Source organism: Mobula birostris, chromosome 26 (assembly GCF_030028105.1).
Source record: "Mobula birostris isolate sMobBir1 chromosome 26, sMobBir1.hap1, whole genome shotgun sequence".
Classification (NCBI taxonomy): Eukaryota; Metazoa; Chordata; class Chondrichthyes; order Myliobatiformes; family Myliobatidae; genus Mobula; species Mobula birostris.
Window position 1 is genome coordinate 1805590 of NC_092395.1, and position 21476 is coordinate 1827065.

The following is a 21476-nucleotide window of genomic DNA, read 5'->3' on the forward strand; positions in this document are numbered from 1 at the left end:
TTTACCAAAGGAGGTGCAAGGTTCTCCTTCCCTCCGCTAACCTGCAGGTCACCTTGGGCAAGGTGCAGCACCTGCTTAGCACCTCCCCTCCATATCTGGGTGACGTGAAGCCATGGGAGTAGGTGATGGATGGTCGTATGAGCATATCACAAGTCTTGGTTATGTGACCACTGACGCCAGGCAGACAAACTCTGAAGAGTATTGATAATGGCTGAAGTTATCTGCCCTGTAAAGACACTGCCCAGAAAAAGACGATGGCAAACCACTTCTGTAGAAAAATTTGCCAAGAACCATCATGGTCATGGAAAAGACCATGCTCACCCACATCATACAACACGGCACATGATGATGATGGTGCTATGCAAGGCAAAAATAGCACAAGAGCATTATAAGTTTAGATTTATAAATTTATTTTAAAAATTCCCTGATATATAGAATAAAAAACAAAGTTAATCCAAATGTAATTGAGAGCTAAAAACACAGCAACAGACAAGTTCTGTTTACATAGATTCATATTTACAAACCAATCTACCCCGCTTCACAGTGGCATTGTCACTGAAGTAGGGAATCCTTTATATCTCAAAACATCAAGACATCTATAAACTATTGTAAAGGTTCAGTGATGCTAAAACACAAATTATTTGTTAACAAACCTGCCATAACAATGATTCAAGGAAACATAATTGCACAGAAATGGTTTCACTAGATACATGATGTAGTAGGTATTAAAACATTGTCTCTAAGAACACACTGAATTGTCTGTACAGAACTTCAAAGAACTGCAAAAAAATCAAAACAAGAATTAATGTGATACCTAGTCAATTGTGTCCTACATAGTACAGGGATGTAGGTGGTGAAGTGTCAGAGTTACTGCCTAGTTGACTCTGAACCTTTTTGTAAATATTAATTGTGCAGCATACAATTTTTGTGATTGAATTCAAAAATTCAGGCATTTTATTGTGTCTAATTTGCTGTTGTCTGTACTAGACAAGTCTCTATTTCCTTGGAGGCACAGAGCACAAAATTTTTCACTGACCCCCACCACCCATTGTTTTGACCAAAAGATGACAGTACACTGAAGGAATACTCAGATATAGGAGGACAGGTGCTTGATGGAGTAATTTTTCCAGGTACAAGTGACTGTTTGGAGACAGGACAGTTAACATCCATCTTCACCTTTCAGGAAATGAGGCTCAAAAGGGCCGGCAGGTATCTCAGAGGTGGGAGCGCTTTTGCACAGATCAAAGACAAACCCAGGGACCTTCCCAGACTCTAGTACCAAGACCACTGGGGTGTTGACCACGCTCACCATAGGGATAATGAGGAAGGGGAAGAGGAGAAGAGATGGTCAAAAAGAGGAGGGACTGAGGTAGAGGTGGTATGTGCCAAGCTATCACTATCACTGCAGGGCTGAAGATAAAACTGCTTCCTCCCAACCCAAGTTTAAAGTGTCATTGATGAAGCCTTAAAGGACAAGACTGCTGCTGCTCCACAGGAGGGAGCCACAGCCTTACTCTCAACCAAGATCTGCTGCAAAGGCTCAGTGTCACCTCTCCCCTCCCTGCTCTGGACCCAGGTCACCTGGCCGAGATCCAACTGGCCAACATCTAACACACTGCCCTGTCCGTGGGTTTTATACTGGGGTGCAAGAAATGGTCAGTAAACAGCGAGTTGGTGGCTGGGTCTTGATCTGGGAAAGGGCTAAGGGCAAGGATGTGCCTTTCAGACTGTCCTCCACTAAGGGATCCTTCAATGATGTTCAGACCGTGTAGTGTAGGAGCATCTACCAGCTGTGACCTGGTGTTGTCCCATCCAGACTGGTGATAAATAAATCCAGCATGGAATGGCAGAGCAGAGTTGATGGGCTGAGTGGCCTAATTCTGCTCCTATGCCTTGGGTGTGGGTAACGTAAATGCCGCAGTCATAGGGTAAATGGTTTTAAGTCATAAGAAAAATATCAGCCATTGGATTAAATAAAATACACTTTATCTAATCTAAAACACGAGATTCTGCAGATGCTGGAGCTTTTTAGCAACACAGGAAATGCTGCAGCATCTCAGCAGGTCAGGTAGCATCTATGGAAATGAATAAACAGTTGACACTTCAGGCCAAGACACTTCAACAGGAAGGGAAAGGGGAAGCAGCCAGAATAAGGTGGTGATTTGGGGGAGAGGATGAGAGAAGGAAGACAAGCAAGAAAGTGAGCGGTGAAGAGGGGAAATCAGACAACCCACCCTGCAGAAACTCATTTCAGGGAGGTAGCACCACCACCCCCGCCCCCTGCATAAGGTGTATCCTTATTATATTGTCTTGTGCAGAAAATGTGACATTAAAATATGTACTTATATATTATCATGGTGTCATTTTTTCTATTCCATTACAACTTCAAGCAAGTCTACAGGGAGCTTGGCCTCATCACATAGGACATCAACAGAGTAGCTCCTGAGCAGCTAGCCAGCTAGTTTAAATAACCTTAGCTATGCTAATGAACAAATGACACTTGTTAAACTCACCTCAACATGTCTTTTAGTCATTTAACCCACTATGACAATAGAAAAGTCACTGTTGCAAACAGTGCAACAAGCAACACTGTCATTATTTTTAACCCCTATTAGGCAGGGGTACAGTTTTGTGTAGTCTGGGGTGAAGTATGTTTTATATTTTCTTTTTTTGGAACACTCTGCCACGGCGCTGCAGGACACTAAACTGAACTGATGGACAATAAAAGAGAGAGAGGTCAACTGTAAAGCCTACCCACAGAGAAAACTGATTGGTCTCTTTGTGCTGAGTAGACCTGTCAGGTTGCTCTCTCTGTCACTCTCTCGCTACATCTATCACTCACTCTGTGTGTGTGTGTGTCTCTCTCTCTCTCCACCCCTCTCGCTCGCTCTCCAAAAAAAAAATTGATTTCCGGGATATTGTATATAATTTTCGGGCGTCAGGGAGCCACTATCAGTATGTGGGAGCCTCCCAGAACAGGTGGGATGTCTGAGGAATCCTTCTTATTCTGGCATCTTCTTCCTTCCTTTCCAGTCCTGAAGTGTTGACTATATATTCCCTTCCATAGATGCTGCCCGAGTTCCTCCAGCATCTTGTATTACTCTTTAACTAATCTATATATATTCATGTAAAATAACTGCAACCCTTCCCGTGGATACATGTCTCTGCAGAATTGTACTTGCCAGCTCAGCCTATCTGCCCGATTTCAGGTACCCATGGGCTGAGACTGAAAGTAGTCTCCAGGCACACACTACAAACTGTGTTCAAGCCAGGGTCACACTCTCTACCTGCCCCCTCCTCCAGTGTCACCCTGCTGCTCTCTTTGAGGACTTGGCCCTGGTCCTCAAACACCAGCTGAACAGCTCTATGTCCCGCAGTGTTGGCAAGTGTAGTCCAGGAGGGTGAAAGATCTGTTCAAACCAACGCCCAATCTCCAAGACACACAACGGGGAAAGGTTTGAGCGATCCTGCTCGTTGCCTGTGGACTGAGGGTGACAGCATCAGCTCTGCACAGAATTGGGACTGGCTGGCTGAGATTACACCAACTCAGAACCGCTGAGTGACCACAGCATCAGGTTACACAGATCAGACAAGGACAACTGACAACACTGTTGTGACTGAGAACTGTGCTAACCACTGTAGAAGCTGGTTGGACTACAGCATTTATCTTCACAGATGAGGCTTGAATAATTTCCACAAAAAAAAAAATTGAGTCAGTTGCTTCATTTTTACAAAGTATCTCCATAATTGCTGTAGTGGGCTGTTGGGGAGCAGAGGAGGAGCTATGTGAATAGTTATTTTATAAACCTGCCATGGATGGTCCAACTCAGTGGTGAGAGAAGGGATAGGCAAGGGACTAGAAACACCATCCTGTGTGGAAAAAAAAAGAGCTATAGAGACACCAACAGCAGCTTCAAAGATCTCATTCTTAGGAGAGGGAGGATCTTCAATGGGCTACTTGGAAACAACGTGAAAGAATAGCTGAGGGCAGAAGACTGGCAAGCCTATGCCCCAGTAGGTGTGATAGGCTAAGTATCTGAAGAGTTACTTTGGTTACTCTTTCCATAGAAAGCTACCAGACCAGTCGGATACTTTCAGCACTTTCTGCCTTCATTTCAAATGATGGCAACTCATGATGATTGGTTGAAAATGTGAGCCCTCATGATGTATGGAGATCAATTCTAGGGCTGAGTTTATGAGGGAAGTGCATTGAATTGATGGCAGAGTTGAATCAGTTGAATATCCTACATCACTGGTCCAACATGCCAGCTACAATTCTGCTCTTGATCCAGGGACCGACAGAACTTGTATCTCAGAGCTACATACCATTCTGCTACGGGGCTGTTTGGGCAAGTACCAGCTTCAGCTCAAGTTGGGGTTAAAAGCAACTTTATTTTTGAAAATTAAGAAGTTATTGTTTTGAGTTTATCCTGTAATTACTATTGACTTTGTTCATGAAACAGTGACAGCTGCAGATAGAGGGCAACTGTGAAGGGACGAACAAAAAGGGGAAGGGGAGCACCACATGACAAGACGACTTAAGGCAATCTCCCTTCAATATGACTGCTGAGCACAGCTCTCAGAACTATTTCTCTATTAGATAAAAGCACAGGAATAAATAGAAATAACTCAATGGGTCCAATAGTTTCTGCACAACGAATCCATGATCTATTATTGGCAGGATGACCAGCTGTGCTGATGGAGGTGTTGGGAGGAGCAGAGTGAACAATGGAGAGAGGGAGGGAGGGAGTGTTGGGGGAAGCAGAGTGAACAGTGGAGGGAGGGAGGGAGGAAGTGAGTGTGGATTTCAGGGTGGAGGGGAGAAAGGAGGCCACACATCAGACTGCAGAGTCAGAACATTACATGGTTAATTGGAGATTCCTGACCAAGCAACCTCAAACACTGGTCTCAAGAAACACCTCTGAGCTGCAGGAACAAAGCCTGCCAAACGATGTTAAACATGGACGTGAACTCCAGGTACAGGAGGATTAATTGCAAGCTTCAGAACTTTCCCTGCACAGAAGGTCCAGCCATTTTATCAGAACTAATAGTGAGCGCCGCAAGGAAAGGTCATCAGCACCAACTCAGCAAAACTATTTACCAGTTACCAACTCCTGTTCTAACTACTCCACTATTCCGAGATGGGGCAGTTCCCATGGCAACCAGGGCCTGGGCACCAATTGAGATGGTCGAAAACATTCAGTGCCAAAGAGGGGTCGGCCCCAGCCAGCCTCTCACCAGCTGGAGAACAAATTACTTGTTGCTTAGAAACTGACCAGTTGAGAAAACAGGCAACTCAGCAAATAAACATGTTTGGGTTAAGAAGAGATAATAATGATTCCCATCTTCAAACCAAAGCTTTTTTCTTTGCATCCAAGTGCTCAGCACAGGGAAAGGCTGAACTGCCGAAACAAGCAGGTAAAGGTGTGGAGAATACTGGACCACTACAGACAAACATTCTCCCGGTCTGCTTGCCCACCAGTGATTAGGAAGGCGATATTTAAATCCTGTTTCATATGTTGCCTGGTTTGAGGGGTGATGGGTTCCACAGAAGTTACACCTTCGGTTCATAGTAGACTAGCGAGGCTGGTGGTGGGTCCATTCTGAGCTTGGAACTGCATAGGGAGCGGCCCTTCTGTCCACTGTAATACAAAATGCAATGGCATATCAGCAACAGCAATGATTCCGCCAGCTACCAATCACAATGGCAACAACGTGCCTGGAAACACGTTGCAATAATGATCCGAATTCTTTATATTGCACCTCAAAACTGACCTGTCCCCTAAATTCTACAGCAATACAGCCGTCCCAGTACAGGACAGAGCTGTCCACACTGGTATCGCACCCTGGTGTTATACAGTGACAGACCCATCCCCAGGAGTATCATACCCCGATGTTGGACATTGACATCCCCACAAGTAGTGTACCCCAGGGTTGTACAGTGACAGACCCATCTCCACAGGTACCGTACCCCAGGGTTGTACAGTGACAGACCCATCTCCACAGGTACTGTACCCCAGGGTTGTACAGTGACAGACCCATCTCCACAAGTACCGTACCCCAGGGTTGTACAGTGACAAACCCATCTCCACAGGTACCGTACCCTAGGGTTGTACAGTGACAGACCCATCTCCACAGGTACCGTACCCCAGGGTTGTACAGTGACAGACCCATCTCCACAGGTACCGTACCCCAGGGTTGTACCTGCCACACCGGTACCCTGATGCCACTATCACCAGTACTATACCTTAGTGAATAAGTGTTAACCCAGTACCCTCCAGCACAGCAATTTGGCTTCATCAATTTACACCCCAATGAAACAGAAAGATACACACGCATGAGCTGAACTTCTCAGAAACTTTGGACACAGCAGGATTTAAATTTTTTCTTGTTCGATAGCACTAGGTCAAGTTTGAAGTGACAGCAGCTAGTTGCAGAAAGGAAGCTTAGTGAAGAATCACCCACAGCTGGTCATTTAGGGCAACACTCACAAAGTGCTGGAGGAACTCAGGCAGCATCTACGGAGAGGAATTAATGATCAACATTTTGGGCCAAGCCTTTATCAGGCCTTGAAAGGAAGGGGGAAGATGTCAAAATAAGGTGTCTTGCGGGGGGGGGGGGGTGAAGAAGGACATTGTAGAAGGTGAAGCCAGGTGGAGGAAGTTGGGAGGTGATAATTGGGCAACGCAAAGGACTGGAGAAGGAGGACTCTGATAGGACAGGAGAGTGGACCATGGGAGAAAGGGAAGGAGAAGGGGCACCAAAAGGAGGTGATAGGCAGGTGTGGAGAAGAGGCAACAGGCCAGAGTGGGGAATTGAAGAGGGAAGGGGGAAGGGGAGGGAGAAAAATTACTGGAAGACAGGGAAATCGATGTTCATGCAATCAGGCTGGAGACTACCCAGACTGAATATGGGCTGTTGCTCCTCCAATGTGAGTGGCCTTATGTAGCAGTAGAGGGGGTTGCAAACCGCATCCCTGCTGCACCTGGTGACCCTGTGATCTCTGTCTCAGAGGCCTATGTTAAAGAGAGAGAACCCTCACAAGCGGAAGGTCCCAATGGAGTACCTGGTGAGGCTCTGAAAACCTGAGCCAACCAACTAGTGGGAGTATTCAAAGATATTTTCGACCTCTCATTGCTAGGAGCAGAAGTTCCCACTTGCTTCAAAAAGGCAACAATTATACCAGTGCCTAAGAAGAATAATGTGAGCTGCCTTAATGACTATCGCCCAATAGCACTCACATCGACAGTGATGAAATGCTTTGCGAGGTTGGTCATGACTAGACTGAATTCCTGCCTCAGCAAGGACCTGGACCCATTGCAATTTGCATCTGCCATTGACCTACTGTGGCAATAGGCAATCTCAGTGGCTCTCCACACAGCCTTAGACCACCTGGACAACACAAACACCTACGTCAGGACGCCTCTCATCCACTATAGCTCAGCATTTAGTGCCATCATTCCCACAATCCTAATTGAGAAGTTGCAGAACCTAGGCCTCTGTACTTCCCTCTGCAATTGGATCATCAACTTCCTAACCGGAAGATCACAATCTGTGCGGATTGGTGATAACATATCCTCCTCTCTGACGATCAACAGTGGCGCACCTCAGGGGTGTGTGCTTAGTCCACTGATCTACTCTCTACATGCACGTGACTGTGTGGCTAGGCATAGCTCAAATACCATCTGTAAATTTGCTGATAATACAACCATTGTTGATAGAATCACAGGTGCTGATGAGAGGACGTACAGCAGTGAGATATGCCAACTAGGAGTGGCACCGCAGCAACAACCTGGCACTCAGCGTCAGTAAGACGAAAGAGCTGATTGTGGACTTCAGGAAGGGTAAGACGAAGGAACACATACCAATCCTCAGAGATCAGAAGTGCAGAGAGTGAGCAGCTTCAAGTTCCTGGCTGTCAAGATCTCTGAGGATCTAACTTGGTCCCAACATATCAATGTAGTTATAAAGAAGGCAAGACAGCGGCTATACTTTATTAGGAGTTTGAAGAGATTTGGCATGTCAACAAATACACTCAAAAGCTTATATAGATTTGCTGTAGAGAGCATTCTGACAGGCTCCATCACTGTCTGGTATGGAGGGGCTACTGCACAGGACCGAAAGAAGCTGCAGAAGGTTGTAAATCTAGTCAGCTCCATCTTGGGTACTAACCTACAAAGTACCCAGGACATCTTCAAGGAGCGGTGTCTCAGAAAGACAGCGTCCATTATTAAGGACCTCTAGCACCCAGGGCATGCCCCTTTCTCAATGTTACCATCAGGAAGGAGGTACAGAAGCCTGAAGACACACACTCAGCGATTCAGGAACAGCTTCTTTCCCTCTGCCATCCGATTCCTAAATGGACATTGAATCTTTGCACACCTCCCTTTTTAAAAAAAATTACAGTATCTGTTTTTGCATGTTTTTAAAAAATCTATTCAATATACACAATTGATTTACTTATTCATTTATTATTATTTTTCTTCTCTTCTATATTATGTATTGCATTGAACTGCTGCTACTAAGTTAACAAATTTCATGCCATATACCAGTGATAATAAACCCGATTCTGATCTGATGTCAGAAAGGGAATGGGATAGGATGGCTGTTCAGGTGCAGTTAAACACCTCATAAGAATACTTGAAGGGACTGGTTTGGGGAAGCTATTTCTGCAGTGAATGGACAGCACTGAGGGAACTGTACTTACATTGATCAGATTGTGTTCAGGGAGGCTACAAGCTTCTATGTGGTCGTTGAGAAGCTGTTGAGAAAAATTCTGATGCATCTGAGCAGCTTCATGGGCTTCCATGGAGTTCCCACATGCCTTATTCAGATCTAAGAAAAAGAAACCATGACTTAAGTCACACAGCAACACAAACACAAAGTACTAAAGCCAGTCTGTGCCACGTATTATTAGTACAATGAATGAAATAAGGATAAACTGTCAAATATACATCAAAACATATAGTGAAATGCACTGCTTGCACCAACAACAAAAACAGTCTGAGGATGTGCTCGCAAGTATCGCCACATTTCTGGTGCCAACAGAGCTTACTAACCTGTACGTCTTAGGAATGTGTGAGGAAACCGGAGCAGCCGGTAAAATCCATGCAGTCACAGGGGAGAACTATAAACTCCTTGTAGACGGCTGCAGGAATTGAACCCTGATTGCAGAGTTATACTAACCACCAAGGTAACATGCCATCCCTCAAAGAATGGGGAAATGACAAAAGTATTCCGATTAATTGGATTGTGTTGGTGAAGCATGATTTTCTCACTTCCTGCAGTGATTTCACAGGATATCCTGGGACTGCACAAGGTAGTACGTAAACAAATGTCCTTCACAACCATCTCCAGCCGTGGGTGCACTCCTCAGCATGTTGAGTAAGAGGGGCTGGGTGTTACACATTTATAAATATTGTTTCTGGAGAGCCAAAGGTGCAGTTTCAGTCACAGACAATGCAGTGGTACAAAACATTATGAGGGATGTACAATAACCTCTGAAATGAGCTCTACATTGAGATTTCAATTGGATTCTCTTACCTTGGCTAAAGTCCTACACCACGTTTAAGAACAACTACTTTCGATTACCGAACCACCCAGCACAACCTGAATCACTGCAGTTTAGCAACACTATGACCACTTTGCACTAAAATGGTTTTTAATCTTTTTTTGTTGTTCTAATAGTGTTCTTTGTTAAATTGTGTTCATCTTTATTACTGATGTACAAGATAAGTTGTACAGATTGAGTGGACAGCCAGGGTGGAAATGGCTAAAACCAGGAGGGGAGGGGGCAGGCAGTGGGGGCATAATTTTAAGGTGATTAGAGGAAAGTACAGGGGGGTGTCAGAGGTGGACTCTTTACAGAAAGTGGTGATGGTGCTGAACACCCTGCCGGGGTGGTGGTGGAGGCAGATACATAGGGGCAAATTAAGACACTCTTAGATAGGCACATAAATGATAGAAAAAGAGGGATAATTTGGGAAAGGTTAGATTGACCTTGAAGTTAGAAGGTCAGCACAACAATATGGGCTGAAGGATCTGTACTGTGCTACATGTTCAATGTTCAATTTATGTTTCTCTCGTGAATGTTGTTCAACATTTTAGGAACAGTTTCTTCTCCCCAGTCATCAGATTCATGAATGGTTCATGAATAATACCTTGTCATTCTTTTGCACTTTGTGTAACTTAGTAATGTTTATTGCACTGCTACCACTAAACAAATTTCATATTTCAGTAATAATAGACCTGATTGTGATTTATAATGCTGTGTACCTGTGATGCTGCTGCAAGTAAGTTTCTCATTGCACCTGTGCAAATGGCAATAAGGTCAACAACTGCTCTTTGAAACAAGGCTATTAATTGTCATTTTTTATGGGAACAGAATATGGAACTTTTTTCACCTATTAGTACTTTTTCTGTGGCATGGTTTAATATTTCTATTTAAACTGCTCTTATACAAGTAGACGTTATAGTGACAGAGAATGCATTTGTTGAGAGTTGGAGGTGTTGCAATAACTAGTGGCCCAGTAGCTGGGACACAAAAGGCGACACCTGGTGGAGCAAAGTGGCACCAACCCATTCTCCACCAAGGGTGAGGCGAGTTTAAGATTTGCATTGTTGCACCTACTTGCATGCATTCAGGTTACAACAGTACTACACAAGAACCAAATATTATTGCTCATCATAAATACAACAGACACTCCTTACGTACAGAGACTTCTGTGCCTAGTTCACTTTATGGAAATATAATCAATGTATACAAGCTCTCTCAATGCGTTCATTTTTATTGTTTTATTATTATTGTATTTTTTAAATCCTTTTTTTGCCACATCAGATCTGGAGCAATGATTATTTTGTTCTCCTTTATACTTGTGTACTGGAAATGACATTAAACAATCCTGAATAGATGCTGCCCGACTTGCCAAGTTCTTCCAGCATCTTGGGTGTGCTGCTCAAATATTGTGGCTAGTATTTTGCAGAAGATTGGCATAGAGCTGCTGGAATTTCTCCAGTGGTGTGACCACAACAGGAAAGGAATACCAAGGTTTAGGAGTGTTTTGGTAATGGCAGATGGTTGGGGGTGGGGGTGGTGGGGTTGATGTTCTTGAGAAGGCCGGGATAGTTGAGCAGCAATAGCACAACCTGCCCACGATCCTCTCTGGTGCAAAGGCAGAAAAAGAAAAGAGCAGAGCAGGTATCTTTGACCAAAGGAGAGTATCAAGCCCACAGTCACAGGGGAGCAGTTTAAAGTTCAATAACAGCAGATCCCTGACCAAAGGACAGTGTCAAATCTGCAGCCACCAGGGGAGCAGCTCAGATTTCAGCAAAAGCAATTCACTAGAGTTAAGAATGGGGGGGGGGGCGACCTCATTGAAACCTATCGAATGGTGAAAAGCCTTGATAGGAGTGGATGTGGAGAGGACGTTTCCTATGGTAGGACAGTCTAAGACCAGAAGACACAGCCTCAGACTAGACAGGCATCCTTTTAGAACAGAAAAGAGGAGGAATTTCTTTAGTCAGAGTGGTGAATCTGTGGAATTCTTTGCCACAGACAGCTATGGAGGCCAAGTCTATAGTATATGTATATTTAAGGTGTAGGTTGATAGATTCTTGATTGGTTAGGACATGAGGATATATGGGGAGAAGGCAGGAGATTAGGGCTGAGAGGAAAATTGGATCAGCCATGATGAAATGGCGGAGCAGATGCGGCCCTAATTCTGCTCCTATATCTTATGTATTCCTGTCCAATGGACAGTATCAAGCCCACAGTCACTAAGGGAGCAGTTCAGAGAGTTCAGCAAAAGCAGGTATCCCTAACCAAAGTACAGTCATTAATCCACAGTCACCAGGGAAACAGAAGCTGAACTGTTTAAAAAAAAAATTACAAAATATAAACTTGCAATGAAAAAGTGGATTCAATAAGGTCTACAGGTGCATGTACAGACAAAAAGACTAGTGAAAAGAAATATTGATCCATTCCTGTCAGTAAAGGGAAAGTTATATTGGGGAACAATAAGAACACAGGGCAATTAAATACTTTGTATTGGACTGTTCCTTCCAATCAGTGTGTCTAATATATGTACATGTATGTGTGTGGATAATATAAACACAAATATATAAATATATATATAAATATTTTGAAAAATTTTGCAACTATTCTCTTGCTATCATAATTATATGTGGTATATGTTGTAGATGATTGTTGGTACTGTGATTTGCACCTTGGTCTCAGAGGAACATTGTTTCGTTTGGCTCTATCATGTGTATGGTTGAATGACAAACACTTGAAGTTTGCTTCTGTCTTCATGGCAGAGCGCACAATAAACGCCTCAAACTATGAAGAAACCAAGTCTAATGAAAGGAGGATCTTTTCCCTCCAAAGTATTTTAATGTTAATTATTTTATTTTAACCATTTTCAAATTTGTCTTCGAGTTCAGTAAGGCAAAGATGGAAATCAGGTATGCCAGTTTCCAGTTGAGTTGTGTTGTTCTGTTAATGTAAAACACACGTTCAAATTCAAGGCCAGGGAAGTGGAGCATTCAGAAGTCAGGAATTAGACGGTTATCTATGCCCTCTACCATGGAGACAGAACCAAAGTATATACTTAATTGCTCCGTGTTCTCATTGTTTCCCACTACAATTTTCCCTTTTCTGAAAGGAATGGACCAACATTTCTCTTCACCAGTCTTTCTTTTGTAGATAAACTTGTAGAGCTTTTAAAGTCGAGTCCACTTTTTCACTGCAAGCTTATATTGTACATTTCCTATTCAAGTTAAACAGTTGCGTCAACTAGCTGATGCCAGGAAAATGCAGAGACTTTCCCTGTGACAGCAGATAAAATTTGCTAGAGAGCAAAGGGTTCTCATCTGAAAAGCAGCACAATACTCCTTCAGTACTGTCACAGGGGTTCCTTAGGGTTGTCACAGCTGGGGGGAGGGGGTGGTCGTGGGAATAAGCTCCCACTACCTATTAAACACTCAATGGTGCACATCACAATCGCCACAAACAACCAAGTCCAACTTCTGGCCTTCACATGTGGCTTAGTTACCAAGCCCAGCAGAACAGTTTCTACTGACAGAAGAGTCAAAGGCAGCTTACTAGTGTGTTAAAACCAGTCACTTTGGGCAGATGGGGCTCGTCAGTCTTGGTGGACAGCTTACCTAAGAGAAGGAAAACTTTCAAGCCTCTGCTGCCTTGTGGCTATATCCACTCAAGGGGAAGGCTTCTGGAGTACACCCAGAGGAGAAATCCTGAGTTGGAGTCCCCATAGCAGTCCTACATTGAGTTCAAAACTGACTGGCAACTCCACTGTATCAGTCACCGCCATTCCCTCGGATTCATACGCTGTGTGGAGAGGGCTAGCCTGCTACATGGGCAACAACTTGCTCTCCATATCATACTGCCCTGGCTTGTGCATCAAATGTAGACAGCTAGGGCCAACGGAGGGCCTCAACTGTTACAGGGAGCACCAGGGTTACTTCCCCCTGCCCCCCCTCCATCATCAGTAACTAAACAAATTCTCCATTTTCTTAATGGTGGGTAGGATGGAGCAGAAAACCACTGGAATATCATCAAACTGGTTCCACATAAAAACTTAAGGGTGGAGATATGTAATTTCCACCGGGTGACTGTTTATTGGTCTGTCAGGTGACATCACAGAACTGGTCAATTTTGTGGGCTTGTCCATTTATCAATTAACATTTGACCTATTAATACTGTGCATGTGAATGTGTTCATTTTTTTCTCTTCGAGTGATTATGAGTCAAGCAGATCTATTTGACTGCAATGGACAAGACAAAAGTTATTTAATAGTAACAGAGTACATTGACTGACTGCATCACAGGCTGGTATGGAAACACCAATGCCCTTGAATGGAAAATCCTACAAAAAATAGTTGAAGAGACCCAGTCCATCATGGGTAAAGCCCTCCCCACCATTGAGCACATCTATGTGGAGTGTTGCCGCAGGAAAACAGTATCCAATATGAGGGGCCCTACTACCAAAGCCATCCTCTCTTCTTGCTGCTGTCACCAGAAAGGTGGTACAGGAGCCTCGAGACTCACCACCAGGTTCAGGAACTGTTATTATTCCGCAACCATCAGGATCTTGACCAAAGGAGATAACTCCACTCGCCCATCACTGAAACGTTCCCACAACCAATGGACTCACTTTCAAGGACTCCATCTCATGTTCTGATATTTATTGCTTATTTATTACTACTACTTTTGTTTTCTTTTAGTTTTTGCAGTTGTGCTTTGCACACTGGTTGATGCAGTCTTTCATTGATTCTATTATGGTTATTGGATATATTGAGTATGCCCACAAGAAAATGAATCTCAGGGTTGTATATGGTGACACATGTACTTAGAGAATAAATTTACTTTAAACTTGAACTACGAGTTTGAAGAGATGCATTGTTACATGCTCAAGGATATCTGTGTTCTTTTTTGTGAGAATGATGTAATGGTTTTTTAGAGGTCACCTGATGTGATTTTCCTGCCGATGTGAGGTCACGGTCACGTGATGACATGTGCACCATGGGTATATAAGGGTCGACCCCAGATACGCAGTTAGTTTTTTTAGTTTGTAGATTTCCAGGTAGAATGTGCTGTCTCCCCGTTTCTGTTGCGTGTTCGTTTTTGTGACGCAGTTTCATTTTTAAAATGGAGGGTTGTGTTCTATTGCAAGATACAATATTATTGGACTGGAAATTTTTGGCTAGGTGTGCTGATTTACTTAATTCCAACAGTAGAAGGGAGAGTGAAGAATTTACCGAAGTACAGGATCGAAGGATGGTGAGGAGTGGGCATCGTTTGGCAGTTTAACAAAGGATCGACCTTATTGAGTCTTCGTTGGAGGAGTAGTGACCTGCATCTAGATAACTCTTGCCAAAAAGAACAAAGAGTTCAGGCAAAGGTTTGCTCTCTCTAAAAGAATTTAAGGTCAGTTGGTTTAAACTGCTTATTTACCGCCACGTGAATTCTGTGGACAGAATCAGCAGGAAAGTTGCGTCTGTGAAGAAATTCTTCTCCAGAGAAGTCTCTCCCAATTGAACGTGTAAATCTGTTGGACTTTTGAATTTACCATCTTAAGAAATATATCTGACTTTATCGCTTTAAGAACTGTTTCCGCATTTAACACTTTAAGAACCAGTGCCAAGTGACGATTTGGTGAACGGCTGCATAAAGGTTAACTTCCAGTTAAAGTTTTTGTTTGTTTTTTTTTCCCTTATCGTTTATCCGTGTTTAATAAATGTTTGGTTGTTCTTATATAACCTGTCTTGATTGATATTCATTGTTTCTGGTTACGTAACAGTGGGTCAAAGACTTTTGCAAATTTTTATAGATGTACCATGGACAGCAATCTTAACTGCTTGCATCACCATCTGGAATGGAGGGGCCACTGGAAAGGAATGGAAAAAGCTGCAGAAAGTTGTAAACTCAGCCAGCTCCATCCTGGTCACTAGATTCCCCAACATCACTAATATCTTTAAAAAGCAATGCCTCAAAAAGGTAGCATCCATCATTAAGGACTGCCATCACCCAGGACATGCCTTCTTCCCAGTTCTACCATTAAGGTGGTGGTACAGGAGCATACACACATGCACAGTTTCATGAACAGCTTCTTCCCACCATCTGATTTTGAAAGGACAATGAACCCCTATATATTACCTCACTATTTTTCTCCTTTTTTCACTATATATTTAATTTAAAACTTTATATATACACATTTCTTATTACAATTTAAAGTTTTTTCTATGTATTGCAATGTATTAAATTTCACACTGTACTGTATGCTGTACACCATGTGAACCAGATTTTGAGCTGTAAATCATTAGCGACACCAGGAGGAAGTGCTTAGTACTGCATCAGCTTGACAACTCTAAAATTAAAGCATTGCACACAAAATGCTGGAGGCAGTACAGTTGATGTTTCAGGTTCAGACTCTTCAGCAGGACTGCCCAAAACACTGACTGTACTTTTTTTTTTTTCACATAGATGCTGCCTGGCCTGCTGAGTTCCTCTGGCATTTTGTGTGCGGTGCTTGGATTTTCAGCATCTACAGATTTTCCCTTGTCTATAAAATTAAATGGGGCTGGAGACAGATCTTCAGGAGCTGAGATAACAAGCATTCCTCTCTTGAAAAGGAGATGACATTTTCTGGGGTGCACCAAAACAACCCGAGGGCTCAAGGTGGTCTTCAGTATCCACGTTATTAGGTACACCTGCTCGTTAAGGCCAAAACCTAATCAGCCAATCATATGGCAGTAACTCTGCATAAAAGCATGCAGCCATGGTCAAGAGGTTCAGTCCCAAACATCAGAATGGGAAAGAAATGTGATCCAAGTTACTTCGTCTGTCCCCAACAATCATTCCACAGTTAATGTAGTGAGTATCCCAGAAACTGCTGATCTCCTAGAATTTCTCAAGTACAACAGTCTCTAGAGTTTACAGAGAGTGGTGCAAAAACATACACAAAAAAAAAATTGAGTGAATGGCAGTTCTCTGGGTGAAAATGCCTTGTAAATGACAGATCAGAGGAGAATGGCCACACTAGTTCAAGCTGACAGGAGGGCAACAGTAACTCAAATAACTATATATTATAACAGAAGAGCATCTCAAAATACACAACACATCAAACCTTGAAGTGGATGGGTTACATTAGCAGAAGAACATGAACATACACTCAGTGGCCACTTTACAAGGAGCAGGAGGTAGCTATTACACTGGCTACTGACTGTACATGCACCTCATCCCTGGGTGGCCCCCCCCCATCAGGGTACGGAGGCACAGGAACACTTCTTTAGACAAACATTTTAGGAAAAAATTTAATGTATTTTCAGTATTTGCTAACATCTATAAACCCCACAAATTCTCCGCTCAAGTACAGAAAAAACTTTTTCTCTCAAGAACCCGATGAGAAAGGCAAGGCAGAGCTGGGCAACACTTATTGAAGCTGAAATAAATGGCTTCCAGCCTTGGTTTGGTGTGGTGAAAGACAGAGGGTGGGGATAATCCAGCTGGTAGATGTCCGGTCCTTCATTTACCCACCAGCCAATGCCCACAGCTGAATTAACATGCTAAGCTATTTGACAGAGCAGTTCGGAGCCAACCAAATTGTTCGGTCTACTGTCAGTGGACTCAGGCTAGCTATGGATTCATTTCCATAAAGCAACACATTTTGAATAATATTCCTTCCTGGTTTTCAGTAAGCACAGCAGCAATTGAACTAGTGTATATAAGCCTCTGAATTACTAGTCAAATATCAGCAAAATGCTGTTGCATCCTTGCAGTAGACAAGATATTTTCCCAAGCAGTAAGGCTGATTAACACCTCTTCCCACTAACCCACCCTTTCACACGCCCAACCACCACTACTTTATCATTTCCTGTCAGTCATATTATGTACAGACACTCCTGTGCCTAGCGTCATTTTATGGACAGACAGTATACAAGCTATCTTATGAATTTATATTTGTGTTACTTTATTATTATTAGGACATTCTTTATCTTGGTGTTGTTTTTATTATATTGCGCTCTTCATCTTACTGTGATTTTTGTACTGCATTGGATCTGGAGTAACAATTATTTTATTCTCTTTTACACTTGTGTACTGGAAACGACATTAAGCAACCTTGAATAGACACATTCCAGGAAGATAAGCCGGTTGATAGTGATTGATAGAGAATGTACATTTGTCCTTTATTTAGCCAAATCATAACATGCAAGCCGTCCTTTCCCTAATCCTGCACTACTGCTTAGTGTCGTAGAGCAATTCCTCACTTACCCCTCAGCAATGCCGATGACCACAACTGCACTGACATGTCTGGGATCTTGCTGGCCAGCTGCATGGCCGGTACCACCATGTTATTGCTTTCCTGCATAAAAGAAACAGTTACTTTGTTAAACTCAATACGTTTATCTATTTTCCCACGAAAAGCCATCACCCTGAAATGTTAACTCTTCACAGATACTGCCTAACCTGCAAAATATATTCAACATTTTCTATCTGGGACCAAATAGAACATTACAGCGCAATACAAGCCTTTCAGTCCATCAGACAGGAAAAAAACATTAAGATGGTGCTCAAGGGTTTATTGGCTATTCAGAAATCTGATGGCAGAGGGGAAGAAGCTGTTGCTGAAATACTGAGTGCGGACTAAGGCTTCTCTACCATCTCCCTGATGGTAGCGATGAGAAGCCATGTCCTGGGTGACGGGGGTCCTGAATGATGTCTACCACCTTTTTGAGACAACACCTTTTGCAGGTGTCCTCGATGCTGGAAGGCTAGTGGCCATGAGTTTACAACTCTCTGCAGCTTTTTTCAATCCTGTGCAATGGCCCTTCCATACCAGACAGTGATACAACCAGGACTAATGAAAGGTCTCAGCCCAAAACGTTAACTCCTTATTCCTCTCCATAGATGCTGCCTGACCTACTGAGTTCATTGTTACCTTAAAGTGAATTGTCAAGTAGCAATGGATGAGCAGTTAATTCATATTTAGCAATGTTGATGAGTGGCAAGAATGAATTAGGACTTCAAAAACTGTTACCACCCTCCTTCTCAGAAGTGCTGAAGGACCTGGTACACTAATCAGCAAGGGGGTGATGTCTCAGCTTGATAACTCATTATAAAAATGCCCTTCCAACACCACAGCACCCTCTTACTACTACAGGATTCTGACCCTTATGGTACGAGCCAAATCTGCTAATGAATCAGGAGTCAAGTCAAGTCACTTTTTATTGTCATTTCGACCATAACTGCTGGTACAGTACTCAGTAAAAAAGAGATGTTTTTCGGGACCATGGTGCTACATGAACAATACAAAAACTACACTGAACTACGTAAAACAACACAAAACTACACTAGACTACAGACCTACCCAGAACTGCATATGGTGCACAAAACAGTGCAGGCATTACAATAAATAATAAACAAGACAATAGGCACAGTAGAGGGAAGTAGGTTGGTGTCAGTCCAGGCTCTGGGTAGTGAGGAGTCTGATGGCTTGGGGGAAGAAACTGTTACATAGTCTGGTCGTGAGAGCCCGAATACTTTGGTGCCTTTTGCCAGATGGCTGTAGGGAGAAGAGTTTGTATGAGGGGTGCGTGGGGACTTTCATAATGCTGTTTGCTTTACGGATGCAACGTGTGGTGTAAATGTCTCTAATGGCAGAAAGAGAGACCCCGATGATCTTCTCTGCTGACCTCACTATCCGCTGCAGGGTCTTGCGATCCGAGATGGTGCAATTCCCGAACCAGGCAGTGATGCAGCTGCTCAGGATGCTCTCGATACATCCTCTGTAGAATTGGTGAGGATGGGGGGGTGGGAGATGGGCTTTTTTCAGCCTTCGCAGAAAGTAGAGACGCTGCTGGGCTTTCTTTGCTATGGAGCTGGTGTTGAGGGACCAGGTGAAATTCTCCGCCAGGTGAACACCAAGAAATTTGGTGCTTTTAACAATCTCTACGGAGGAGTCTCGATGTTCAGCGGAGAGTGGTCGTTCTGTGTCCTCCTGAAGTCAACAACCATCTCTTTTGTTTTGTTCACATTCAGAGACAGGTTGTTGGCTCTACACCAGTCCGTTAGCTGCTGCACCTCCACTCCACTCTGTATGCTGACTCATCGTTCTTGTTTTTGCATGGTCGTGTCATTGGCAAACTTGATGATGTGGTTCGAGCTGTGCGTTGCAGCACTGTTGTGGGTCAGCAGAGTGAACAGCAGTGGACTAAGCACACAGCCCTGAGGGGCCCCCGTGCTCAGTGTGATGGTGTTGGAGATGCTGTATGTGAGAGAAACGCATTGAGTCTCAGTGGACTGGAGCAGCAGAAAATTGGTGTGAGATCCTGTTTAGGAAGCCACCAGGAGGAAAAGCAAGAATTAACCCATAACTACAATCTGCGGATACAGAGTTCAATAGGCTCAAAGACCTCTACATGGTGTGGTACTCCGCCAAGACCAGTGACACTGAAGCAGTGCTGTGAACATCACTTCCACAGGACAGCCACTTTCTCAGATTTTTAAACAATCAGACCCACCCAATTTATAAGCACAGCTGTGATGTTTCCAACTAGAAATAATAAACTCACCCTATGGTTTCCAAGGGCATAGAAGATGTGACCCAGTAACACCAAGGAACAAGCTGTTAACCGATTCAAATCTTCTGCATTTGACATTTTTAAAGTTTCCCGTAGAAACCTCCTAAAAAGCAAAAACAATTAATCATCTGAAAATAGTGAGACACAGCAGGGATCAGTTGTCTGTTCACTGACTTGGGTGGTCCTCTTCTGGGAAATGCATTCCATACCAGACACGTTTCTCAGTCCCTCTGCTGCAAGTCAAGCTGCCTTGCTGTTTAGTAACAATACAGCTAATACGACGATAAGGCCAAGGAGCAGAATCACTCAATTCAGCCCACTGAGTCTGCTCAGCCGTCCCATCAAGGCTGATTTATTATCCCTCTCAACTCCATTCTCCCGCCTTCTCCCTATAATTTTTGACTTCCTGACTAATCAAAAAAAAAACTATTAACCTCCACAGTATTCCATGGCAATGAGCTACACAAAATCACCACCCTCTGGCTAAAAAAAATTCCTCATTTGTTCTCTATTTCGAGGTTGTGTCCTCTGTTGTAGACTCCCTCACTATAGGAAACATCCTCTTCACATGCACTCTTTCTCAGCCTTTCAGTAGGTTTCAGTGAGATCTTCCTGGCCTCCCCCCACCACCCTCGCCCCCGGCAATTCTTCTAAACTCCAGTAAGCAGCAAGTACAGGCCCAGAGCCATTCAGACATCCCTCACGTTAACCCTTTCATTCAGGATCATTCTTGTGAACCTCCTCTGGACACTCTCCGATGCCAGCACATCTTTTCTTGGATAAGGGGTCTGAAAGTGCTCACGATTCTTCAAGTGTGGTCTGACCAATGCCTTAGAAAGCTTCAGCATAACATCCCTCCTTTAATATACCAGTCCTTTCGAAATACATGCTAACAATGCACTTGCTCAATTCTTTCTTCCACTGAGCCCCCTACAATTTAGGAGTTGCAGCCATTGAATACCTTCTGCAACTGAGTGTCTACAGCTCCAATGCTCAATGTCAAATGAGGGAGCTCCTCCTTAACCTGAGCAGACTCCGCAGCCAGCTGAAACATTCCTGCATATGAAAGAAACTAAGTACATGCTTTAGGTTGTCATAGCCAGGGAGACAGGTGCAGGGAAGAGGATGAGTGTTGGTGGACAATTTCCACTACCTATTAAATGCTCCAAATGGCATGAGTCTCAAATAGATGCTAACAACTAAGTCCAGCTCCTGGCCTTGACTGTGGCTTAGCTACTAAGCCCCCGTAGACCATCTCTACTTATAACAGAAGGGGCAAAACCAGTCACTTCAGCCAGATGGTATTCATCTGCTGTAGTTAGTGGTTCATCTAGAAAGGAAACTCCAATCTCTAATCTCCACTGCCTTGCAGTTATA

At 43.5% G+C, this 21476-nt stretch overlaps 1 protein-coding gene across 1 annotated transcript in view; it reads right to left on the bottom strand.

The window, feature by feature from the left end:
- Positions 1–393: 393 nt before the first annotated feature.
- The window catches only part of mau2 (MAU2 sister chromatid cohesion factor), a 69690-nt gene continuing 48607 nt past the window's right edge, over positions 394–21476 (bottom strand). Inside the window, exons 16-19 of the mRNA XM_072243989.1 lie at positions 20091–20202; positions 17791–17881; positions 8708–8835; positions 394–5642 (exon numbers count right to left, since the gene is read on the bottom strand). Of these exons, the coding sequence (XP_072100090.1) occupies positions 5568–5642; positions 8708–8835; positions 17791–17881; positions 20091–20202 (406 nt within the window). The 3' untranslated portion in view covers positions 394–5567. The remainder of the gene's footprint in view (positions 5643–8707; positions 8836–17790; positions 17882–20090; positions 20203–21476) is intronic.